Source organism: Sapajus apella, unplaced genomic scaffold (assembly GCF_009761245.1).
Source record: "Sapajus apella isolate SASKATOON/1434 unplaced genomic scaffold, GSC_monkey_1.0 scaffold116, whole genome shotgun sequence".
Taxonomy (NCBI): domain Eukaryota; kingdom Metazoa; phylum Chordata; class Mammalia; order Primates; family Cebidae; genus Sapajus; species Sapajus apella.
In genome coordinates this window covers 5,307,591-5,334,664 of record NW_022437056.1, presented here as the reverse complement: position 1 = coordinate 5,334,664, position 27,074 = coordinate 5,307,591, and the positions used below count along the sequence as shown (strand labels likewise).

The window sequence follows — 27,074 nt, the reverse complement described above, 5'->3', positions numbered from 1 at the left end:
TGTCACTTTAGGTTCATTCCACACCGACTGCCTGATATGCAACAACAAATGGGAAAGCAAGTCCATCTCCAAAGACACGAGAAAATCTCTCCCACAGCCATAACCCAAAGCATTAAGTAAGTCGGTCCATAAGCAAAGATAGCCTAAAACCAAGGGCAACTTCCCATTTAGGAGGTTGAGCTTGAAGTTTCTGATCCTCAGAGCCGCAAGGCAGTTGCTACACACTTGAGCATTGCCTAAGCAGGGGAGTGTTTGCAGGGGGCTTTGTGAATGTGTACAGCAAAGTAGTCTTCAAAGTTTCCCGCCACAACCAAAATGCTTAGAGCAGCATGCAAATGGCTGGTTTCACTTCTCAAACCAACCACCACATTTCTAATGGATATAAAATGTTGCCTTGTTTACAACATTTCTTATTCTGAATTGAATAGGCAGCCGACTCCTGTGTTCTAGGAGGTTTTCTTTTTCTCTGCTTTTCATAGGCTTTTCAACCTTTACATCTCTGATACAATTCACATCCAGTGAGTTGAGTTCTGTTTGCATAAGTCTAATGAAGGGGACCCAACAGGTGAGGAAATTTCAAAGATAACTCTCTAGGACCATTAGTTTGACCAATGAATGCAATAAAGGGAGTGCTTAGACATTCATTTTCTGAGCAAACCTTTCCAAAGCTAGAAGTTCATTTTTAAAAAACTCACTAATGTTTACATATACATATTATTTTTATTTACTTATTTTTTTGAGACAGTGTCTCACTCTGTCACACAAGCTGAAGTGCAATGGCGTGATCACAGCTCACTGCAGCACTGACCTCCCTGGGCTCAAGTGATCCTCTCACCTTGGCCTCCTGCGTAGCTGGAACTGTAGACTGGCACCACCATGCCCACTAATTATTGTATTTTTCTGTACAGATGAGATTTCACCATGTTGCCCAGGCTGGACTCGAACTTCTGGGCTCAAATGACCCGCCCGCCTCTGCCTCCTAACATGCTGGGAGTGCTAAAATATGTACATCACCCAGGCATAAGCCACCGTGCCTGGATGATGCACATATTTTTAAAAGCCTAAACATATCAGATGTTGACATTACCAAATTCTACCAGTTTTACTTCTCATTCATTTATATCCTGGTAGATTTCACCTGTTTTGAGAACAATTCAAAGGAAAAATAATTCTTCATATTGTCTCAATTGTGTCTTGGAATTTGACAAACATTTTCTGAGTGGTTGCTGAGCTCCTGGGTGTATATACCTAGGTGGGGATAAAATGAGGCCGTTGGCTGGGCGTGGTGGCTCACGCCTGTAATCCCAGCAGTTTGGGTGGCTGAGGCGGGTGGATCACCTGAGGTTGGGAGTTCAAGACCAGCCTGACCAACATGGAGAAACCCCGCCTCTACTAAAAATACAGCCAGGCGTGGTGGCATGTGCCTGTAATCCCAGCTACTCAGGAGGCTGAGGCAGGAGAATCGCTTGAACCTGGGAGGTGGAGGTTGCAGTGAGCCAAGAGCATGCCATTGCACTCCAGCCTGGGCAACAGGAACGAAATTCTGTCTCAAAATAAAATAAAATAAAATAAAATAAAATGAGGCCGTCTCGGGAGAAGCAGGGCTGGAAGGGGCAGAGCTCTCCGTCTCACTCTCCTCTCTGACACTCTCACAGCTTCTGCAGAAGGCCTCCCCTCTCTGTGACTGGTTCCTAATCTAGACAATGGACTTCAGTGACTCTGATCAAGCCTCACGCATCTATCGAATTAGGAAGCCTGCAGGCCTGAGACCTCTTGAATGGCCCCATGTGACTGTGGTGCATTTTTCTGGTCAGTCATTACAAGAAATGATAAACAAGCCAGACCAGCATGAGAAGGCCCACGTGCTATCAGGGATCTTTTTCCTGAAAACATCGACATGGCGTCATGTTCAAACCACATTTTCTTTGTAAGTTATAAGGAAATCATGCAGAGGCTAAACTTTTTTTTTTTTTTTTTGGCAATGCTGTTGAGAATATTACATTATGTTCCCACAATAGCATAAATGTATGTCTTATCACTTGAACAGAACCCAGACAATAAAAGGGGGCCTGAGAGTGAAAATACGCCAATGAGAAAGGCCAAGCCAGCCCTTGGTGATAACAGCAGCATGGAGGGAAGGGTGCACAGAGCTAACCACAGCGCAAATGTCGCAGACCCTTGAGGACCGCGCGGGGCTCAGAGCTCCACCCGCGGGCTTGACATCCTCACTCCAGCCCAGTTCCTTCAGGCCCCAGGGTCTTCCTTTCGTGATGTGTAAAATGGGAATTATGTTTCATGGTAGTGTTAGGGGAAATGAACTCATTAGCGAATGCTTTTAGATATAATACGTAATACTGATATCAAGTAAAGGTAACATTTTATTTTCTAGGTCTGGGTATTGGATTTTTGTTTTCCTGTTTATTTTTATCCATATTCAACCACTCACAAGTGTGTACTCTTTCAAAAACAAACAAAATAATAATAATAATAAAACCAACTCCATTTCTCCTTCTGGTTGAATGACTCATCAAAAATCTTGGCCCAAGTACAGTGCAGTTTCAGGGAAAAAAGACTCTAGGGAACTAACAGGGAACGTAATCATGACCATTCCGATAACCCCATTATTTGGCAGCGCGGCAGGGATGCAATTCTCCATGGAGCAAGTGAGTGAGGCAGGGCTTACAGTTCCTATGCTGAGCCCTGTTCGGTGACTTCACACCTCCACTTTCTGTTCAATGCCAGCCATGTGGGGCAGCAAAATAAGGCTATAAGATCTAGAAACAATAGGAAGGTGCTGAAAAATGATTTTTTTTTCTTTTTAGAGATGGGGTCTCGCTGTGTTGCCCAGGCTGGAGTTCAGTGGTGGGATCATAGCTCATGGCATCCTTGAACTTCTGGGCTTAAGCCAAGCTCCCACGTAGGTGGGATAATAGGCATGGGCCACCATGCCCAGCTCAAATTACTCTTAGATGCCCGGGGACCCTACCTTACACAGCAGTTGATATTCCAGTTTAATTTAATTGACATATTTTGAGTACTGTCTTTTCATAATTTAATTTATTTAAACAAAATAACTTTTTTTTTTGAGTTGGTGCTTTAAAAGGGTTTGATACATATTCCTCTGATTTTTTCAATATTGCAACGTTTTGACAATGAAATATTGTCCAGAGAAGCATTTGTTATTATAGTGGAAGTTAACGGGAGGAAAACAAAGTCTCCAAAATATACCATGCCGCTTTGACAAAGGGTCAGGGATGACTAGGACACATCCATGGACACTGTCACTCTGCCATACTTAACTAGCAAGCCTACGTCCGCCATGGGGCATTCTCACTGTCTGCGTTATCTCCTTTCACTGTCTCGTGGGGTAAGCAAGGTGGAGGTTATGACTCTGTTTCATACAATAAGTAAATGTGTTCCACAGAAAATAGGCGATTTAGGCTAGGCATAGTGGCTCACGCCTGTAATCCCAGCACTCTGGGGTGTCAAGGCAGGAGGGTCATTTGAGGTTGGGAGTTTTAGACCATCCTGGCCAATATGATAAACCTCATCTCTACTAAAAATACAAAAATTACCTGGGCATGGTGGCGGGCACCTATAATCCCAGCTGCTGGGGAGGCTGAGGCAGGAGAATCGCTTGAACTCAGGAGGCTGAGGGTACAGTGAGCAGAGATCTCAACACTGCACTCCAGTCTGGGTGACAGAGTGAGACTTCATCTCAAAATAATAATAATAATAATAATAATTAATAAAAAGTATGTGATTTGCTTCTGGTCAGAGAATAAGCAAGCGGCCATCCTGGACCTGGATGAGGCAGGAAATGCAACGCCCTGGGCTGTTTTCTATAGGTTTACGCATGTGTGTACCGACAGATAACTAAACTCTCCTATATTTCCACATAGCTGCAGCTATTGGATTGGAATTCAGTTCACAAAGAGAAAAACACAAATCAATAAATATTGGAAAACTATGTGATCTTACATCCCAGAGTGTGGGCTGGAGAGTCTCGGTACACTGGAGAGGCCCAGTAGTCTAGGGGCCAGTGGCCGGTGAGTGAGGGGACTCCTGTCACATGGGTGAGGGCTGCAGCACACATCATACCCAGATGTGACCAAGGGCACACACAGATGGCATAATTGGTGAGAAATCAGAAACAGGACAGAGTTACAGTGGCCTAGCCCTGGAAGTCAGAGAACTCTGAAGGGCTTTGCAGGAACGAAGCCTCGGGATTAAGCAGCTAGACATTCACGTCCTGAAAACCCTTGGGCGGGAGAGCCGAACAGCAAAACAGCCGGAGGAAGTGAGAAGCTGCCAGGCAAGCATGACTCTGCACAAGGATGCAGGAGCCACAGGAAGGGGCAGTCAGAGCCACCCAACCTGGAATCACAGTGCAAAGGCAGGCTCAGGCCCTGCACGGCACAGCCCTTCCAAACTCTGAAAGACCGGCTGCTGATAGGGACTGCATAGTTCCCTCAGCTGGACCAGACACGCTTTCAGGCCCAGTTCTGTTCTGCAGTCAGTGGCTTTCTGATAATACACTTTTCCAAAATACAAAAAAACCCTGCTGGTTCCGAACATAGGATGTTCTGAAGGTTATATTCTTGGCATTTAGAGAAGAGTGAACACCCTTTTAGCTTTTGGACTGTGGCTAATATCATAGGGGTTTTTTTTGAAGTTAGTTTCCAGGCAAAAGACGAATTACTTTGTACCAGAGAATAAAAAATTACTTTTGATTGCCATGCTTTAAAAATATATGAAAGGATGACCATCAATCACGTAAAAGATATTTGTAAAATGTCTGTAGTTACAAATAAATGTAACTTGGACAAACACAGCATCTACTGGTCTATTAAGGGATAATGTTTAGCAAGGGTTGAGAAAAGCCAGAAGTTTAGGATTTAGAGACAAGGGCAAGTACTAAGAATGGAAACTGATCAAGAAACATGGAAAGAGATGGAAGCAAAGAGAGAGAAAAAGAATGAAAGAATGAGAGAGAGAGAGAGAGGATATACCTCTGAAACCAGGTAAGGATCTTGGCCCCAGGGGCTGAAACTAGAGTGATTCATTGTGACGGGCTGAAGTGTGTCTGTCCAAAATTCCTATGTTGATGACTTAACCCTCAGTAACTCAGAATGAGACTGTATTTGGAGACAGGGCCTTGAAAAAGACAAGTTAAAAAGATGCCACTGGGGCCAGGCGCAGTGGCTCACACCTGTAATCCTAGCACTCTGGGAAGCCAGAGCAGGAGGATCACGTAAGCCCTAGAGTTTGAGACTGTCCTGGGCAACCCAGGGAGACCCCAACTCTACAAAAAACAAAAAGTAGCGGGGCGTGGTGGTGTGCACCTGTAGTTCCAGCTACTTGGGAGCCTGAAGCAGGAGAATCACTTAAGCCAGAGAGGTTGAGGCTGCAGTGAGCTGTGATCTTGCTACTGCACTCTAGTCTGGGTGACAGAATGAGACACTATCTCAAAAAAATAAAAACAAATAAAACTATGCCATTGGGTAAGCCCTAATCAATCTGACTGTTATCCTTAGAGTAGAAAAAACATGGATACACACAGAGACACCAGGGATGTGTGTGCACAGGGGAAAGGCCACGTGAGGTCACCGGACGAAGGCAGCTGCCTGCAAGCCCAGGAAAGAGGCCTCAAGGGGAGACCACTGCTGCCTATCTTAGGCTTCCAGCCTCCAGAACCGAGAGGCAATGCGTGCTGTGGAAGCCTCCCAGCCACAGTATTCTGCAATGGCAGCCCAAGCAAACGAACGTGTCTATCACAGCCCCGTGGAGGAGGATGTGGGGTTTCCCCACCGTGGAGCCCTAGGATTGTCCTGCCACACCTGACTCTGTGGGGTGGTTAAGTTCTAGCGCAGATGCTGCCCCTGCCTCCTCCGCCTTCCCCAGGCCAACCTGCCTTCACACTCTTCCTTAACCCCCTTCTCCTTCTCCAGGGAGTGGCTACGTCTCCCGGAGCCCCCTGTTAGCACAGGGTGGGGGTCCACCCTCCTCCGGTCACCGCTCAGCTCCTACCAGCTCTTCCTCCCCAGAATCACACACAGTGCTTGGCGCAACTCCATGAGTGCCAGGGTGGGATGTGACAGTCACAGTGCTCACTTTGTGAAATCAAGGATGGCATCCCCTTACTTCCCTTTGAGCACATGAGCAGACGGAGTGATCACGAGACGTGCGTGGGAGCAGTGATGACAGGGACAGGGGCTTGGGCCCTAATGCTGGGCGCTGCCAGGGACTCTTAAAGCAGGACAAGGAGGCATTGGAGAGGGAGGTTCTAAGGAGGGGTGCCTGGGGAGCCTGTGCCCACAGGGGTGGCTCGGGGTGGCTTTGGATGGACGAGGCTTTTCACACGAGTCAGGGAAGTCAAGCGGGGAAGTCCAGTTAGATTTCCCATTTCCCTGTGAACTGCACTTCAGCTGACGGCAAGAGCGGAAATGCCGAGGGAGATCACAAGCCACCGCCAGGGCAGATGCTGGAGGCCGAGACATCAACCCAGATGCCCCGGCGTCGTGGAAGGGGGTGTGAGCATGACACTGCTCTCCCTGGAAACCTGTCCATAGATGAGGACCACAAAACAGTGTCTCTGCCTACATTCTTACCTAAGATCCATTTCTCTGACAGGTATTTGACTGTTGCTTTCTTCTTTCCACTGTAGGGCCCGATGATGATGCTGGCCTGGCGGGGGACTTGGCTGACCCTGCCTCCACACAGGTGAACCAGTCCACAGAGACTGGCCGTTGGGGGTCTGCTGGCAGGCGAGACAAACATCACTGGCTGGTCAGCAAAGAGGGTTCCACGGTACGGCCCTGCAGACAAGTAGCGCTCGCTTCGGCACAGCTGTGGGCAGACAGAGAGAGAATTACAGCGGTGGAACCACTCCAGCCTCCACAGCGTAAGTCAGCTGCTGAAGTTTCCTTCCTTTTTTAGCAAAAGAATGGACTGAACATAAGGCTGCCATGCTCCGGTGAATTTCAAATCTGAGAACCCGAAGATGATGATGACATTTATGGCATAAAACTGACATTTTCTGAAGTAGCCATGAGTAAAACTCCAAGGAAACAAACTTATTAGCACAAAAGGGGGAAAAAAAAGGTATAAGTCTTTGAATTCTTATCAATCCTCAAACAAAATATTGAAAAGCAACTGTTAGCAGAGAAGAGCCGTATCTAGTCTGAACTCCCGTTAAAGTAACATGGCGACATGTGCAAGTGACGGCAAGATTCTAATGCACTGCAAATGCTGGGGTGTGCTGGAAGGGCACCATTCAGTCCAGTGTGCTCAAGGCTCCTGGCAGACAGGACTTCTATAGAGTCTAAGAATTGCTGTAATTCCAACACCAAGGTTTGGGCGGGGAAAGGGAGAATGAGGCAATGCATCAAGCAGAATTCCTAGAGCCATTCCCAAAACACACTGGGTTTGGGGCAGAGAGGTGTCTGCGGGTTGTTTCAATGAGCTGTTGGGAAACTTCAGAACCAGGGATGTGAAACCGCTCTGCTTCTCGTGCTGGCAATGTGTGGTCATCTGGCTAATCCAGAGGACTGCAGGAAGGCCCAGTGACTCTGAACACACATTTTCCTAACTTCAGGCTGGTAAAGACCTCTTTTTGAGTGTTAACACCGAGATGCTGTGCGTTACGTGCCATCCGTGTTTTGTTTTGCATATTTTCCTTGCTTATTTTTCCTACAATATCTGAAATCAATGGCTCTGGCAAATTAGAAATTTGAGGGGATGTATGTGGGGGAAGGGATGAAGGGGTCTTCTCAGAGGAGTATAACCTGGGTTGGGGTGAGGGCAGGGTCCTCTCAGTCAGGGGCAGCCAACAAGGCTGACCCCAGCGGCAGGGGTGCAGTGGGGGCTGGGGGAAGAGCAGCAAAGAGTAAGTTCCACAGCCCACATCACTCACAAAATCAGAGAAAGAGTGACCTGTTCTTCTGCTAGGTTTTCATACTACTGTGATATTTAACAAAAGAAGATTCTACTGTGAAAATATAGCTCCAACATCAATGGAGGAGAGCCAATACACTTAAATATGTTCATGGAATTCGGTTTTTCTCTTCCCCTGCATTTCATTTTGCAGCATGATTAGTACCGAGCCTCAGCAGCCTTCATGTGACTTGCAGGTGACAGTGGCAGTGGCAGCAGGGGCAAATGGTGATTCTACCTAGATGGTGACTTCGTATTTTTAGTAACCTGTCCTGGGAGATAGGTGGTGGAAAGGGCTATTGATTTAATTTTCAGCCAAAGAGACTGAGCTGATGCAAGACAAGAGATTTGCTTTGCCAAATAGTGAGTCACACATCATGGGGTCAACCTGCATGGAAACGGGATCAAGAAAGAATATCTTCTATCTTAAAGTAGGACACACACATTGAAAAAGTTCGTTATGAAAGTATTTGACTAGGACGGGCATGGTGGCTCATGCGTGTCATCCCAGCACTTTGGGGGGCCGAGGCCGGCAGATCACCTGAGGTCAGGGGTTCGAGATCAGCCTGGCCAACATGGTGAAACCCCGTCTCCACTAAAAATACAAAAACGAACTGGGTGTGGTGGTGGGCACCTGCAATCCCAGTTAATTGGGAGGCTGAGGCAGGAGAATCTCTTGAATCCGGGAGGTGGAGGTTGCAGGGAACAGAGATGGCACCAATGCACTCCAGCCTGGGCAACAGAGCAGGACTCTGTCTCAAAAAATAAAATAAAATAAAGTATTTGACTGTTGAAGCAATACAGAAGGGTGTAAAGCAAAAAGTGGCTTTTTCTGTTAGACACTGTTGTCTGTGTCTTCCTTGTTGGCAGAACACAGACCTTTTCGGGGGGCACCAACCTCCGCCTGGCCATGTGTTCAAGCCCAAGTAGATGTCCCAGGATCCGTCTAAGTGAATCATGATGAGTGCATTTCCCTTGTAAATGACGATGCTAACCAAGCACGGCACAGCTGGCCCCAATCCTGGCCAATGCCACCTGGAATAAATCGCTGGTGAAATTCTGGGGAATTTTTCTCACTATTATAAACAGAGGCATAAGCAGAAATGCTTCTCTTCTTTGCTGGACACTGTCATGTCTAATGCGAAGTCCCAGAGGCCCTGGGACCTGCTGAAGATGGCCCGGTGGGAAGGCGGAAAGCCCCAGATTCTTAAAAACACTTCTAAGTCACTGATGGACCAAACTGATATCATCCCTTTTTTTTAATTGTTTTTATGTCAGAAAAAAAATCCTAAATTCTTTATGTGACTTTTCCGTTACAGTTTTGTTTCTAGAAGCCCAAAGTATCCTAATATAATAATAATTTTAAATAATCCACCTATTTTTGGTTATCCTATTCATCACTGAGATTATAAATAATTGATCAGTTCTTGCCCCTGCCTCTCCTGCCATTTTCCAGAGTTAACCACTGTGAACAGCCTTCTGTGTATTTTTAAAAATTCTGTAAAATGCACACACAACACATGCTCACATTTATGATATGGTTGTTCTTAACCAAAAAATGAGATCAAATCTCTATCTTACAGTATGGATAAACAGTAAATAAGCCTTTTTCTAATGCAGTAGAAAAGGAAGTTTAACCTCTCAATGTTTAGGATGTGACTTCAGTAGCTAGTTTCTTTGATTCTTCATTCTTCTTTTGGTCACATTCATTGCGCACTTATTGTCCGCTGGGCAAGTGCTAGGTGCTGGGGATGGAATGGTGATTAAGACAGGGAGCAGTGGCTCACACCTGTAATCCTAGCACTTAGGGAGGCTGAATTGGGTGGATGACGAGGTCAGGAGTTCGAAACCAGCCTGGCCAACATGGTGAAACTCCATCTCTACCAAAAATACAAAACTTAGCCAGGTATGATAGCATACACCTGTAGTCCCAGATACTCAGGAGGCGGAGGCAGAAGAATCACTTGAACCTGGGAGGCAGAGGTTGCAATGAGATGAGATCGCACCACTGCACTCCAGCATGGCAACAGAGTGAGATTTCATCTCAAAAAAAAAAAAAAAAAAAAAAAAGACCGGGACCCTAGCCTCAGTATCAAGTACATAATACAAAAGTCTACAAATCAAAATACTTCTTTTTATTCAGCTTGAAATCAGAGGAGACAAAGGATTACAAAGATCTTATTCCTCATTCAAAACCACTGAGACTGTGTGTGCAATGACTTTCCAAACATAAGTAACAATTTCTGGGGAAGCTTAGTCCAGGTCTAGTTAGGGAATTTACCCCACTAGATAAATATACTCCCCTATGTCTACAAGAACATGCCTGTCCCAGGAACTCATTGCCTTACACACTATAGTGATTGGCACAGTTTTATTCCATGGCAATACAATAGGACGTGATGCTGCTCACTTCTGAGCTTTGGTTAAGCTCACTCCAGTAAGGGAAGGTCTCAAGAATGAGACATGTCCCCAGCACGGGAGACAGGAGCTGTTATTACTCATTGTCTCAGCCCCTGGAACTTGCACACTGAGGAAAGGTGTTCTTTTTCCGGGTCCATGTAGGGGAGTAGGTTTGAGAGCAAGAACTTCCCAGAGCCATGCCCCCCTCCCATCTCTCTCCATCCAGGAGATTTAACGGTCTCTGTTTTAATTTTCACAGGCACGGGAAAGGGTCAAAAATTGATCACTCCAGTGGAAGTTCTAAGGAACTCCTTTCATTGGCTAGGGGTCCTGGAGAAGGTGGGGGTTCCTCCCAGCTTAGAAGTCCCCTTCGTCCACACCCCTTTGGACTCCAAGTTTGGATCCCCTTCCACACACTCTCTCTCATGTGGAAGTTCTCTCTCATCTTCTCCTCTTTTTCCTCTTCCTTTACCTAAATAAAATCACTTTTCTGCAAACCTCTGTTTGGGGTCCAGTATTTACTTTGCAAGTGCACCTGGTCCCCTCTCTCATTCTTGAGAGAGCAGGAGACCAAGAAATTTGGAGAAACATCCTCTCAGGGGAGCTGAGGGCGCCCCTGCACTTCAACAATACCACAGGTACTTGGCGATTGATGAAATCATCTAAAAACACAATTACTAACATAACCTTACCCTTGCAGACTGACCACTCTACCTCTGAAGGCACATGTCATAAAATTGCTTTGCTACTGTGTGCTGTGACATTGCCTTCAAAATTCTGATCTTGGCTAGTCAACTTTCCTATGCAGCCAAGCACCATTTCCCTAACACTGGTACATTTTTAAAAGTTAGTTGTGAAGTATAAGGCTGCAAACATTACAAAAGCTTGACAGGAGCGCCAGACGCTGCAGACAGAGTTCGTACTGTGTCTCCACCGGCTCTCAGCAGGAAGCCTATGTGTTATCTGGAGATCAAGGTGAAAAGCCTCAAAGGCACAAATTCTGAAGTTAGTTTGCTGTTGAGTATTTTCATTAACTTTTCAATCCACTTTGTAATTGCAGTTTATAGCAATGTACTCTAAACTCTAACTTCGGCTGAGCAAAGTGGCTGACACCTGTAATCCTAGCACTTTGGGAGGCTGAGGCAGTTGTATGACTTAAGCCCAGGAGTTTGAGACCAGCCTGAGAAACATGGGGAAACCCCGTCTCTACAGAATGAATGAATGAATAAAAAACTGGCCAGCATGGTGCCTTACGCCTACAGTACCCGCTACTCAGGAGGCTGAGGTGGGAGGATCACTTAGGCCTGAGAGGCTGAGGCTGCAGTGAACCGTGATTGTGAGACTGTACTCCAGCCTGGGCAACAGAGCAAGACCCTGTCTCAAAACAAAACAACCCCCCATGCCAGCAAAAACCAACAATTCTAATTTCATTTCAAACCTTTACACACACACACATATGCACACACGCACACACCCCAGAAACAGGAATGCGTGCAGGGCATGAGTCGGGGAGCAACGGCCGGGTGGTGTGGTGCTATTTCATTTTTGTTATCACCTCAGTTCTCATTGAGGTACCTCTGGGGTGTCTCTAAGTATCTCTGAATATCTCTGAGGTACCTCTGAGGTTCATCTATTTTTTAAAAAGCATAACTTTCATACAGGTATAAAATAAACACAATGTATTCACTATACTTAACTCAGTTGCCGTAACTGGTTCAGAGGGGAATCTGAAGAACAGATTTATAGATTCGGAATAAAAAAGCTGGCTTTCCTACAAGGTAGCGTCCCCTCTACCAGACAGAACTCATTTCCTGTCCAAAGACAGGCGGTTTGCATTGCCAGCAGCTCTTTACAACTTATGAAGTTGTGAAACAGCTCCCAAGCAATGAAGGCTGCAAGCAGATAAGCTGGTAGCCCGTGAGCAGACCTCAGATGGAGTTTTTCAATGAAGCACAAATATTCCCCTACAGAACCCAAGATGTCTCTTTAAAGGAACTCATGAAAGAAAAGGGGAGTCAGTGGAGTTGATGGACTGCTCCAGGATTAAGTGGCCTCCAAGATAAACGGGACGGCTGCGTAGTCAGAGTGAATTTTGGGTGGGGTTCGGAAGAGTTCCTGCTCTCCTCTGCTAATGGTGTCATAAAATGATCATTTCATATCCATGGATACACACTGATGTCTACACATAAGTTGAGGAGGCAGTGGCAGAAGCCAGAGACCTTTTTCTGCCATGAGCTCCTCTTAGGAGCCCTGGGTTGCAGAGGATGAGGACTGCTAGGAAAATCTGTCAGTTAAGGCTGAAGGGACATTAGCTTTGCTTTAACATGCTTTCCTGTGCTTGCATTTGTGTCTTCATCTGATTTAACGGGTTTTAGCTCAGCCCCTCCCAATCTATTACCTACAAGTCAGTTAAGGCAGACTGTGTTGTTGACAAAGCTAAGCAGAACAGAATTTCCCCAGGCTTCTAGCTTCAAGGAATCCCAGCTATTTATCCATGACCAGGAAGTGAAACCCCAGGGGAGGCTGATGGTTCACTTACTCCATTCCAGGGTGACAGATGTCAGTTAGTACATTTGCTTTTCCCTCCAGGTAGAGCTCACCCTTTAAAGTCACTCCTTGGCTCTCTGACAGTTTTAAGATGCATGTTCCCATCTCAACAACAACGATACAGTTGTACGGTGTACATACATTTAAAAGATAAAATTTGTTCTTTTAACGCATCTTACAGGATGTGGTTTGCATTCATAGCCTTCTTCCTCAGAGTGCTCCAGGAATCACTGGCAGGCCTTACAGTCAAGGCACCTTGAAGTATGGAATACGTGAAAACCTTCCTAACTGGTAAAGCGCTCAGTAACGGAAGCTTTGGGTGCAACTCAGTGGTTTTTAGTACAGTCAGTTATGCAATCATCAGCACAGCCTACTCACACCCTCCTCAAGGTATTATATTTCTGATCCACAATGCAGCCAACCTCATTAAACACTTTATGGAATCCTGTAGCCCAGCACTCGGGGTCCTCTAAAACCCTGCTGCCCCACCTTCCCCTCCAATTGCAATGCCCACTGTCTCTTTTAAATAGACTCTGACCTCATGAAGCCTGTTCTCTGTCCCCCAAATATGCTATATCATTTCTTAATGCATGCCTTTTTCCAGTTCCCTACAATCTTATAATTAGTCGTTAATCTCTATGTGTGTTAAAACTCATAGAACTATAAACTAAATAAGTCAGTTGTATGGTGTACATACATTTAAAAGTTAAAATTTGTTCTTTTAACCCTCACATTGGTCTACTTTCCATTTTTTTCTTGGATCCTGGCAAGGCCTTCTGATGCTTCCTAAGACACAAAATCTTCTTCCCAGCACCTGCCCCCTGCCCCCAACTCAGGGCTGAGCCAAGAATCAGTGCTCTCACCCCAGCATCTCTCCCTGCAGAAGTACCTGCACATTGGTTTGTTGCGTGATTAGTGAACTCATTGCACTGTGAATTCATTTACGTATCAGGCTAAGTTCTGAGGATACAGAAATAGAGGGACACAGTCTTTGCTTCTTCAGGACGTCCCAGAAGTTACGGACATTTCATGGACAGGAAAATGTAAGTCTGAGTGGGCTTGGGGCATTTAAGGAGGACTTCATGATGGTGCCATGTGACATGGAGTTGTGAGCAGGACAGTCCCTCAAGGAAAGCACATAGGAGCCCCTCGGGTCCTGCTTCTGGGTGTCTGAAAGCCCACGGCATGGGTGAACACAGCTCAGGGTCACTGGGAGTGAGGCGCGAGGGGTTGGCAGGCAGTAATTGCAAGGGCTAACTTGCTAAAACATTTACATGCACGCCGAGTGAGGAGGTGTGGACCAGATTGCTTATGATTATGTGGCGTGGGCGTGGCTACTGGGGGCCTCAGAAAACCGAGCAGACGAGGCCACGGTGGGATCCGAGTGTTAGGAGGCTCACTGTGCAAACAGACGGAGGGGTTGAGATCAGAAACAGGAAGACTCAAAAAAAAAGGAACGAAGAAGGGTGGGGTATGGGGTTAGGGAAGGGAGGGAGATTCAAGATGGAATGAGAGGTCAGTCTCACCAGGAATCCAGTAATGTGACTGGCTTCCTGTGTGCAAAGCGGGAGGTGAACTCTAAGATGCCACAGGGGCCACGCCCTTTGTAGGAAAGCTCAGCTGTTGAGATTCTGAGGTTTCCAATAAATAATCCATCTCTTTCCCCCCAGGATCAATAACAACAGAGAGGCAGATAGAGGCATCAAACTACAAAGACAAGTCAGGTTGATTTTTCATGAGGCTGCCTGCAGATTGGGCCTTGGCCGATGGACTCGCATGTTTGCTGATCTCCTCTGATGACTTAGAAAGACCACCCACTAAGCCACACGGGCACTGGACAGGGGGCCTGCCTCCACACAGGGAGGGACAAGAGAGGGTGAGAAGGAAGGCTTTCTCTGGAGGTAGCACGAAGCTGTGATAAGATTTGATAAGCTGGCCTTCCTCTGAAGGAGGTGAGGGTGAGGGGAGGAGGTGCCAGCCTGGCAGCAGAAAGCTATCAAGGAGGCAGGGCAGGCAGCTGGTGCTTTTCCATCGGGTCCTCTCCACGCGGCCAAGCTTTGGTGAAATCCCTGGCTCTGCACACCATCTCGGAAAACAGATCCAAGAGCTGATCATCACAAAAGAGGTGAAGGCAGACCCAGAACACACCATTTGGAAAAACAAAACATTTTTAGGAAATAATTCTCAGTGTAGAGTTACTCAATGGCTGCATTGAGTCCATCAGAGTCAGAAATAACTGGTCCTTGGCACCAGAGAGAAGGACAAGCAATACCTGCAGTCCCTGGACCTTAGAAAAACCAGAGAGGTAGCAACAGAGCACACCACTAACTGTTCTGATAATCACCTCAATCCCATGAAGGTAGAAAAGGCCTTCAGACGGGGATTACATGAAGGCCTTTGAAACTCTGCATCAAACCCTCTCCGTTTGCAATCAGAGCCGTCCCTGCTCCTGGCTGCCACCTCAAAGCCTCCTGTTCCCTGGCCCTCCACAAACCAGCTCCAACCCCCTGCTGCCAGATGGTGCCACCCACTTTGCTTCACTGTGTCTGTCATTCCTCTCAGCCCTGATGACTCTGTCTCCATCACTGATCCTGCCCCACTTCCTGCAAGTCTCAGGACATACACAGGTCCCCCTTCCAGCCCCCTCACCTCCCAGTCCCTTGGGCTCCTCTCTCCGGGGGAACTGCAGAATCTCACGCAGCTTCCTCTGCAGCTGCCACCTCCCACCCTGTCAGCAGCCCCGGGTCCTGCCCAGTGGACACGATTGCCTCCCGCCTTCACCCCTCCATGTCCCAGCCCCTAAGCGAGCACACAGCCCACCACCCCCCCGTGATTCCTGGCCCTTCTCTCCACGTTGGACTCAGTCAAACCTCGACCTGGATTAAATTCAGCTGCTGACCTTCTATGTATAGGCAGCGCCCAGGTGGTCCAGCTGCTGTGCCAGTGCCCCGATCATTGGCCAGGTGGCCCTCCATGTTTCTACCCAGTTTCTACCCAGCTCATTCTCCCCTCCTCGCTGCCCATTCCCACCTGCCTGGCCTCCAGCCTGCAAGCCCTTTCTCACGCTCAGCCATGGCTCCCCACTGAGGACAGAGAAGGAACAGAGATGTCTCCCATGCCCTGGCACCCAGCACCCTCTGCAGGCTTGGCTTCCCCAGAACCCCAGGCTGCTGGAGAGGAAGCCCCATATGGAAGACCGATCCTCCACCAGGCCAACCCCGTCCCTCTCACCTACTCAAGGATGTGCTCCACCAGGTCTTCCTTCTGTCCTAATTGTCACGTTTTGGCTCAAGACAGTCACACACACACACACAAATGCTGCTATTTCTCCCATCCTGCAAACCCCTTCCCTCTTCACTTCCTCTGCATCTTTTTGTAGCAAAAATGCTTGAAAGGGTGGCGCACAGCCACTAAACTCATACCCTCAGCTTTTGCTGCCACCACGACCACGAAATTGTGGGTCACAGGTGGTTGTCAGTCTGCTTCTCAGAGGCACCACCAGCTGGGAGAAGGAGCAGGACATGGAAAGCACAGAGAGCAAAGGCAGGGGAGGTGGCGACGTGAGTGGAGGAGGCGCCCAGGACAGCAGGCCAGGCAGGGAAGTTGGAGCAGAGGCATGCCAGCCAGCGGGGCAGAGAGAGCTGGAGCAGGTCTGCAATCGGTGGTGCTGGATGTAGTGGAGGTCAGGAAGACTAGGATGGAGGCTGCAGGAATGAGGACATGCACTGAGTGGGGCAGGCACTGGTGTTGAAGAGCATGGGTAGAGGAGGATGAAAGCCTCAGAACAGCTCTCTAGCCAGGGGCCAGAAGAATTATCACGCCCAGGAAGTGGGCTGGCTGGGAAGGAGAAAAGGTTGGCTATGGGGAATGGGGGCTTAGCTTAAATTGGCAGAATCTGATGGAGCAGCTAGTTACCCAATCAGGCAGAGTGAGGGGGTGACACTGTGCTATAACAAGAAATATGTATTTGGTTTCTGCCCTGGGTTCCTAGCACTGAGCCCCCAAAACCCTTGGAATTCCCAGAGGGATGTAGGCAGAAGAGCATCCTAAGCCCTTTCCAACCCTACCTAAGTGAGGTGGGGTCCTGGAGGCTGGAGGCTGAGTGCCAGAGGAACTCACCAGAGCTTTGGAGGGTTGGAACTTTCGGCCCCCCCAACCCCCAAGGACTGGGGTTCAATCAATGGCCAGTGATTTCATCAATCCTGCCTATGTAATAAAGCTCCTTAAACATCCTGATGTTAAAGGATTCGGGAGCTCTGGGCTTGAACACACCTTGGTGCAGGAGGTGATGCCCCCTGTAAGGGCACGGAAGCTCTGTGTGTCCCGCTCCCTGGCCCTGGGCCTGTGCATCTCTTCTTTGGCTGTTCATTCACATCCTTTCATAACATTGCTTGTGATGAATTGGTGAATGTTAAGTGTTTCTCTGAGTTTTGTGAGCTGCTCTAGCAAGTTTCAAATCCCAGGAGGGGGTTGTGGGAAACCCCGATTTACTGCTGGCCAGTTAGAAGGGAGACCCGGGACATGCAATTGGCATGGGGAGGGGGGCAGGCTTGTGAGGCTGACTCCTTCACCACCTCACTGAAGGCAAGTGGTATCAGAGTTGAATTGTAGGACACTCAGCTGGTGTCTGCAGTGAACTGCAGAATTGTTTGGCGTGAAAAGGACCCGTACATTTGGTGTCAGACGTGTTTGCTCTCTCTCTGGGTGTATGTGTGTAGTAAGAGCAGTAGCAGTAGCGGTAGTAGGAAAAACAGGAGTTTGTTTTCTTTTAGAGGAACAGTTCTGTGTGCAGCTTGCAGCTGGAGAGGGGTCTGAGAGGCATCTGAGCAGAGGTGACAAGCAAAGCCACAAGAGCATGGATTCATTTTCTGCTAAATCTGCAATTCCAAGTTTCGGTTTTGTAATATGAAACACTGACAGTGAAACGTTTTTCAAAACAAGAAAGTTTTTCTTTTTTTTTTTTTGTAAGAAAAATCAATGTCTATGTTCTTAGTTTTAAGGAAATTGGCATGAAGATGTCTCAGGAGTGTATGAAGACAGCTCTGTCAACTTCTGGCCTGGGAGACCCCCGGGCTCTGGGAAAATAGAGATAACAGATTTGGAAATCTGCCCTACTCTTGGAAGTGGGCTTAGGGGTCTGTACTTTCTAAGCAGACGGATTAGTTTTTCATCATGGGGGGAAGAATGTCTTAAACCAGCAAGCTAAAAAGAAAGAAGGTAGATGCTGTTCTTTTTCCTTTCTCTGGGCAGTTTTGTCACCGCAGAAAGAAAACAGACCGGAGGAAGATTATGGTTTTCACTAAGAGTTGAACTAGAAAGGCTTGAAAGAGCAGCACGCAATGAGAGTTGACGCCAGACTCTGGAATGGTTGGGACAAGAAGTAAGATTTCAGGTAAGTTATAAAAGGATATTCGCATCGGTAGCCAACAGCATGGCTTGAACAGGTTAAGAAAAAGTTACGTGTTACGAATGAAGACACCTGATTGTAGCTTAGAGTTTCTTTGTCTAAAATCAAGGTGGCTTGTGTTTTCCAAACCACCTTCTGTCCCCATCCCAGCTCTTGTAGAAGAGGAGAGGGCTCAGTGGCAATGCGGCCCCACACATCTGCATCTACTTAAGAGAACTAGAAGCCTGAGCATTTAACAGTCTGACAACGGAGACAAGAGCATGTCAAAGCAAGGAGACTCTCAAGGCCAGTAAAAATAGCGAACATGACTGAGAGGGTCCTTATGGCTCTTGGCAGGAAAAGGCCTCAGGCAAAAACGTGTTGTCAGGCATGGGAGCATGGTTTAGATAATCGGCCTTGGTTTTAATACTGAGATGTTTTAGGATGTTTCAAACATAAAAGTTGAGAGAGCTGCCAGAGAACTTATTCAGACAAAAAAGGAGGTGATGGCAGAGGAGGGGGTGTATTAAGACAACCATGAACTGGCCGCCCTTGCCCTACCCACTATGGTTTACCTGGCAAAGTGTGTCAGGGGCAGGAGGCATTGCTTTGATAATGGGATTCCCAGCAAAAATAAAAACTGTGATGCTGTCAAAGCGGATCGCAGGCAAAGCCTGGGAAATGAGAAGTGGCTCTCTCGGGACATCGTCCTCACATTCTTATTTTATGCAAAAAGTAAGAGTGCATCAGGATAATCGCTCCCGGCTTAGCTTTTCCAAAAGCCACATACAAATGGGACTTTCTGTTCTCCGTGACCAACTAGCAGTTAAAGGAAGGCAGAATGCATTTTTTTTCTCCCTGACTTTCGCTGAATGCGATTTAGACAACTGACACACTGGAACTCAGTGAGCACCAAACTTGGTTTTTTTAAAGTGTCATTTGAGTTTTTTTTTTTTTTTTTTTTCTTTTTAAGGCTGCATAAGTGATGGGAACATAATCGCCTTGGGAATCTACAAATAACTTTTTAAAAAGTCATAAATCTGGATTTCATGCTTCATAGTTTTCAACAACTGCGAGAAACATGTCAAAACTTGAACGTGCTAGGTTTCTGTCCCTGTTAGTGGCACAGGCTGACGCCTTGGGTCCGGTCCCTGTGCTTTGGTGGTAACAGTGGGAACTAGTCAGCAGCATGAGGGCTGAAATGCCTTGCTTGCTTTTCACTGTCACGTTTCAATATCATGATAAAAAGCACAGGGAAAGAACTACAAAAATTATAGAAACTTCCATTTGATCCTTAAAAAATGGTCTGCTAGGTGGCACAGAAATTTGTAAACCGTATACTCACACTAGAGCAGGTCCACGGTGTCATTGAAAGTTGGAGGTTTTAAGTGAAAACGTGGGCAGGGCCACCCCCAGCAACCCTGCAGCACCCTGTGGGTCTTCATGCTTGAGAGAAGCTCCCATCCTTGCTGTGCATTCTAATCACCTGAGAAGCTGATAGAATGTCATTTCAGAAGACCTACCCCCGGCTAATGAAGTCAGAACAGGGGATTCGGGTGCCTGGGCATTCGTGATGGTGGAAGCTCCCTCCGTGAAGCTAATGGGCTGCTCAGGCTGAGGAAAGATTTTACCACGCCGTGGTTCTCAAACTTGTCTGCTAGTGCAGTCACCTGGGGAGTTTGAAAGGACTCCAGTTTCTGTAGTCCCAACTCCGAGCATTCTGATTTAATTATAAGAGGTGTGGCCTGAGTAGCAGGAGTTATAGCCATCTCTCCAGACGATTCTAATAACAGTGAAGGACCGAATTGGCATCACAGAGGCTCAGAAGAGCAAGCGGGTTCATACCTCTAACCATAAACTTACATCTGTCAGGAAGCACTCAGCAAGTGAGCACTGCTGCCCTGCACCGACCGAAGGAGAATAAAAGAGCCCCTGTTTGAAAAAGCTTGAAGGACTGGGAGAAAGCCTCAAAAAGAAATCAGCAAATGCAGTGTCAAGTCTAAAACAATTAGGCACCCAGTAAAAGATGAGCTTCCTTTTTGATGGATACAGTGCTACAATTCTCAATGCATTTCTCTTTTGTGATTGCCTTTAGGCTGATGCCTGCCTTTCCTCTCCTACTCATCTGTGAGCACCTCAACACCTGCTCAGCCCCCCTGCCCTCAGCAGGTGAGCACAGACAGGTGAGCCCGGCATCGTTTTCACTGTGCTCAGCCCATGAAGGTCTGGGCAGGTCAGGCCGTGCGCTCTTTCCCACCGCAACACGCAAGTCAGCTCCACTGCCTTTACTGGCTTGCCCTCCAGTTCCTCTGCTGAGGCTGGAGTCCTGCTTTGAGCTCTCCCCTTAGTCCCCGCCAATGCCAATCCTCACCTCCAGCTCCCGCCAATCCTCACCTCCTAGGGGTGGATCAAAAACAGTATTCCAAATGGTTGGTCTGGCCTTTCCTGGCTCCACCCACTTCTTGTGGATGAATGGATCACTTTATTGCCAAACAAATCCTGGGCCTCATAGCTATATTAGTCCGTTTTCATGCTGCAGATAAAGACATACCCAAGATGGGGTAATTTATAAAGAAAAAGAGGTTTAATAGACTCACAGTTCCACCTGCCTGGGGAGGCCTCACAATCATGGCAGAAGGCACGTCTTCCATGGCAGCAGATGAGAGAGAAAAATGAGCAAACAAAAGGGGTTTCCCCTTATTCACCAACAGATCTGGTGAGACTTATTCACTTCCATAAGAACAGTATGGTGGGAAACCACCTCCACAATTCAATTATCTCCCACTGGGTTCCTCCCACAACACGTGGGAATTGTGGGAGTTACAATTCAAGATGAGATTTGGGTGGGGACACTCCATCAGTAGGGAAGGAAAGATTTCTTTCCTCACCTATTGCTAGGTACATGTCTGGGGCCCTTCACTGTAAAACAAGAGAAAAGCAGGCACGCATATTTAGTATGTGTTTCATGTGATACAGGAGCCATCATAAGGAAAGGAAGACTCAAAGACAGGCAAACTTGTGTATTTTATGCTTAGGTTGAATAAAGAGTGGATAGTGGTGGAGGAGGGTGATTACACAAATGGGGAGTGAGCTGACGGTGATACACTGGGGCACTCAGTAAGGCCTGTTTGTTCCAGTTCTTCTCTGCGCTCTGTGTCTTCAGAGACAAGGATGTTCCTTTCCTCCAAGTATTGGGATGAACTCTCCCAAATGAGGATCTTATACCTGCCCCAGGGAAGAAGGACAAGGAGGGGAAAGTGAGAGTGGCCTTCCTGCTTGTGTGGTTTCCTGGTGCTACTGCCAAGGTGCTACTACTGGGGACGGAGTGTCCTGAACACCATCAGCCTCTTAGTTTCCCAATGTATTAGTCTGTTTTCACACTGCTGATAAAGAATACCCAAGACTGGGCAATTTACAAAAGAAGGAGGTTTAATGGACTTACAGTTCCATGTGGCTGGGGAGGTGGAAAGTTAAAGGTACGTCTCACACGGCGGCAGACAAGAGAAGTGAGCTTGTGCAGGGAGACTCCCCCTTAAGAAACCATCAGATCTCGTGAGACTAATTCACTGTCACGAGAACAGCACGAGAAAGACCCGTCCCCATGATTCAATTGCCTCCCACCGAGTCCCTCCCACAACATGTGGGAATTCCAGATGAGATGTGGGTGGGGACACAGCCAAAGCATGTCACCTAAGGTTGCTAATGCTTTATCAGTTTTGTTGTGGATGTCCCATCTTCTCACATACACCCTCCTCCCTCCGAGAATATCTCCATTCAGCACAGCCCAGCTCCCTGTGCGGCAGGGGGCAGGAAGCAGCACATCCTCCTGCCCCTCCCTGGTTGGCAGGTGCTGGGTTACGCTGCAGGACCTAGGGACATTCCCTCCAACTAGGACAGGGATCTTGCTTTAACAGAACATGAACACCCACCTTATGTAGGTCAGGTTTTTAAAGGAAGCCTTTATTCAAAGCCATGGTTTGGTTCAAGACGTATAAAATGCAACACTGGCTTCTGTGGATTTTCAAGTTGAATTGGAATGAATTGTATCTGATTTCTCAAAAGCTTTTTACTCCTTCTTTTGAGAGTTGATGGATGTTGTAGATATATTATTTTGTGTGCAAGTAAATGGAAACAACGTCATCATTTCAAGGCTTCAATACTTCGTTTTTCCTTATAACCAGGCATATTCTTCAAAGTCTGAACAAAGTACTCCCCGGAATCTTGCAATACTTTGGGATTTGGCAATTTATTGTCTGCCTACAGGAGCCACTGAACTTATCAAAAGCTTTAAAACTTATTCATAATTTTTAAATTAAAATAAAACTTGCCAATCTGGATTTCATTTTTTAAACAAGCAAATTAGCTTTAAAATATTTTTACAAGGCCAGGCATGGTGCTAACGCCTGTAATCCCAGCACTTTGGGAGGCCAAGGCGGGAGGATCACTTGAGGTCAGGCATTCGATACGAGCCCGGCCAACATGGTGAAACCCATCTGTACTAAAAATACAAAAATTAGCTGGGTGTGGTGGCCCACGCCTGTAATCCCAGCTACTTGGGAGGCTGAGGCATAAGAACTGCTTGAACCTGGGAGGTGGAGGTTGCAGTGAACCAAGATTGTGCCACTGTACTCTAGCCTGGGTGACAGAGCAAGACTCTCTCATAAAAATTTTTTTATAAAAATAATGTCTGTGATTCGTAGAACTTAAAAACAAAATTTGATCTCTTGGCTTCCTTCCAGGGAAGGCCCAGGCCAGCAGCCACCGACCTCATCCTTGCCTAGATTCTAGAGTCCAGCATATGTGGCCTGGCCATGCAAAGCTCAGTATTGTTATTTTATAAGATAGTAGAGGCTTACAGTGTTACATCTTGGTTTCAGGACATATTGTTCATTTCCACGGTTTATTTGCTGTGGAGTCTTTGGTCAGAAATGCAAACTCACATAGCATAACAATTTTCTGCTTTTGGGGAATGCATCAGAGTGAAAGGCAGGGACTCCTTGCTCTAGTTACAAAACTTACACCTGGGTGAAACAAACTTTGTTTTGCAAAGAGGGTGAGTCCCAAGCAGGTAGAAGCACAGGCAGGGAGGAGAGCAGGGGCAGTGACAAGCTCTCAGGAAGGACAGATCCTAGCTGGATATCAACTTTTGGAAAAAAAAAGGATATAAAATTCCCCAAACAAAAGTAAGCGTTCCAGACTGAGGGACCCAGCAAGAGTGGGGCTCGGTGTTAGGAGGCCTGCACTACTTCTGGGTCCCCAGGCACTTGCTGTGGGAGCAGGATGGCTGAGACTCACAGAGAGAGGTCAGGCGACAAGGAGGGGCATAAGGTCCTATCAGAGGGACCTGACTTCTCTAGTCCTTAGTTCTTCCCCTATAAGATGAAGGGATGGCACTGAACGATTTCCTGATTTTCCTTCCTTTTGAACGTTTTTGATTCTGTGGTTCCTTCTGAACTTCTTGCTCTTACTCCTTCATACTTAGCAACTCAATTTCCCCCCAGATAATTTCAAAAGCTTCTATTACACTTGATCATTCTAAGTTTTGTTCACAATATAAAAGTAGGCTGGGCCAAATGTGGTGGCTAACACCTGTAATCCCAGCACTATGGGCAGCCGAGGCAGGCAGACAACCTGAGGTCAGGAACTCGAGACCATCCTGGTCAACATGATGAAACCCTGTCTCTAAAAAAAAATTAGCCAGGCATGGTGGCACGTGCCTATAGTCCCAGCTACACAGGAGGCTGACGCAGGAGAATCACTTGAACCCGGGAAGCAGAGATTGGAGTGAGCTGAGATTGTACCACGCACTACAGCCTCGGTGAGAGAGCGAGACTCTGTCTCAAAGCAACAACAACAACAACAAACGTGTAGGCTGTAGAATTCTGACATGCGCTCTCACATCCCACTGTATTTTAACCAACCCAAACAGAGTCTGGGAGGTCTGTCAGGGAATGTTTAATTTTTAAAATTCATCATTAGGGTACTGAAATCTAAAACAAAGATCTGATCTGAACAACCTAGTTTCCACTTCCTGGTCAAAAGCTCTTTGGTTGGCTGGAACGTGGCAGGCCAGTGGGTGAAGCACATTACTGGCCTCCAGGGCTGAGACCAGGGCTCTGTGGAGGAGCTGTGTCTGGGACGGTTCCATGGAGGGGCTGTGGCTCCTTCCAGTGCCACCCTGGAAGGCCACTTGGCTGCGGGCCACGACAGCATGGGGGCTGAGCCAGGCGAGACAGGGAAGGTCCAAGATGAGGTTCCAGTCCCCCATCCCTCCGCCACCAGCAGACTGGGCCTGTTTCCTACAGGCCAGAGTGTGTGTGTGTGTATCGAGGGAGATACATGGCACCGACAGGTTAAAAAAAAAAATGTCAAAATGAATAAAATGGTTTATTGAATACTGATTTTTAATCTTGTAAAAATAACCCTGATATCTTTGCCAAATGATTTTTGAAGCCGACTTGCAAATCAAGCATTGTAAAAAGCACATTTATTTCATGGAAATCGGGTCGGTTAGTAGACTTGCTTTCTAATGTAGGATGGAATTATAGCATTCAGAGTACTGACTTGATGTAAAGCTCAGAGAATGCAAGTGACGGTTTCGGTTAGTGACTAAGTCCCAGTTTGGCTCTCTTCTTAACAGCCTACTTTCCGATGATTATCTGAAACCAAGTTCAGCCTTATGAATAAGGAGTGCCTACGTAACTTACTGAAAGCAGGAAGCTACTTCCATCCCCAGATTCCCTTCACATCATCAGCTATATTCTAAAATGCAAATGGCCCTGGGGAGAGAATGCACGAGTTAAATTCACATAAAGGCATAAACCCTCTACTCACTCTTCATCAAACCTAAGCATAAAAAAAGACTCATTTTCTAGCAAAGTGAATGTGTTTAACTTTTAAAATCAACTTTACTGAGGTATAATTTAAGAACAATGAAACGTAAAAACTTAGATGATTTTGAAACACTGAGGTCATAACACCTCAATCAAAATATAGAGGATTTCCATCAACCTGAAAAGTTCACTCACGCCCCTTTGCATTCCATTGTCACCCCACCCCTGGATGACCACCAGTGAGAAAACTGAAGACAAAACTGAGCTGGCTCTTCTGAAACGATTCATGTTAATGGGATCATGAAAATAAGCACATTCCTACGAGCCCCAAGACCTCAGGGACATGGATGGATACTAAAGCAGAGTCAGGTGGTAGACGTGGATCACTTTCTGATTTGACTTTTTTAAAAATCATTTTTGGGGAAACAGAGAAAATACAGGTTGAAGACTAACGTTTGGGGGAGAATGGCAAAAAGGGCAACCAATGATGTCAGGAGACTGATGCCCTGGGTTTATAGTACACCGGCCACACACACACACACACACACACACACACACAGGTGCACACATGGACACACACATGCGCCTATGTGCTCAGAGATGCATGCACACACAAATATATTTTTTTCCTAAGGCCAGACTTGCCAGGCCATATTTAGTTTATGGCATCTCTTAAAATAGCCAAAATGAAGTAAAATCTGAAAACACAAAGCAAATATGCTTCCGAGAGTGGGGAGGTCAGAACAGGAGCAGAGTTAAAAAGAGTAAAATATGCAGAGTTGGGCCAAGAGGTGACTAAGAGGGAAGGAGATGATAAGATCTGTCCACAAATACCTGGAGGTTGTAAACAACAAGGAAAGTGACAAACTCAACCAGCCAACAACAAAGGGCCACCAGGAATTTGCTGTGTATTAACGAAAGGAAATGAACCAAAAGGCAAGCAGCCTTCCCCGATTTGGGGCCCTGAGTGGGAGAGTACAGCCCAGCTGCTGCCACTCAGCCCCCCGCCTTCCCTTCCATCCATTCCTCCCCCACCCAGATTCTCCCCACAGAGCCGGGGTCTGGCCTTCCCTCCCATCCTCACAGCCGCTGCTGAGGCTCAGGTGCCCTGTGGAGCCCTCTGCTTGCCAGGTCACTTCCCACTGGGACTCTGGTTCTACCTCATATCCCTTCATGTCATTGCCATGAAAATCCGCACAGAAGGCGAGGATGGGCCATCTCCCGCTCCAGCTCCTGCCCAACGAAGTGTGCACCACCCTGCTCTTGGTGCTTAAGGCTGCCCACGGCCTCGCCCCTTGCAGCCTCCGTCCTCACCAGCAAGCACCCTTCCTAAGTCTTTCTGCCCAAGGACACTGGTTTGCCTGAACTCCACTCTTACAGCACTTGGTGCCTTGCTACGGCCTTACAATCCGATTCCATTTAAACTCAGGAAGTCTATGGAGAGCCTTCTATATTACATGCAGGGGATTTAAAAATATGAAAAAATTCTGCAGTCTGCCTTCAGGAAGCTCATCATCTAGCAGAGGAGACATACTTAAAGAATTAATTACTATGGCACATTGATTGCCCATTTTATACGACAGTATTTATTCTGGTGATATAAAAACATTACTATGAAACCATAGAAGAGGGTGATACTTATTTTTCTAGAAGTTCTGGGGAATGCTTCCCAGAAAAGCTTGTCCTTTAGATAATTAGGAAAGGCTTGTGTGTGTGTGAGTTGAGTGTGTGTGTGTGGTATGTGATTGGGTGTGTGTGTGTGTGTGTGGTGTGTGTTGGCTGTGTGTGGTATGTGATTAAGTGCATGTGGTGTGTGTGTGGGTTGAATGTGTGTGCACGTGTGATTAGGTGTGTGTGGTGTGTGTGGGGGTTGGGTGTGTGTGTGGTGATTGGTGTGTGTGTGTGTGTCTGTGGTGTGTGTGTGGGTTGAGTGTGTGTGTGTGGTGATTGGGTGTGTGTGTGTCATGTGTGTG

At 47.0% G+C, this 27,074-nt stretch overlaps 1 protein-coding gene across 2 annotated transcripts in view; it reads right to left on the bottom strand.

Annotated features, from left to right (window-relative positions):
- MCPH1 (microcephalin 1) overlaps positions 1-27,074 on the bottom strand; it is a 245,455-nt gene that overhangs the window by 16,122 nt on the left and 202,259 nt on the right. The window contains exon 13 of one of the 2 annotated variants that reach the window (XM_032260308.1): positions 6,612-6,849. The exons of the other annotated variant lie outside the window; for it this stretch is intronic. Coding sequence (XP_032116199.1) covers positions 6,612-6,849 — 238 coding nt within the window. The remainder of the gene's footprint in view (positions 1-6,611; positions 6,850-27,074) is intronic. 2 annotated transcript variants of the gene reach the window in all.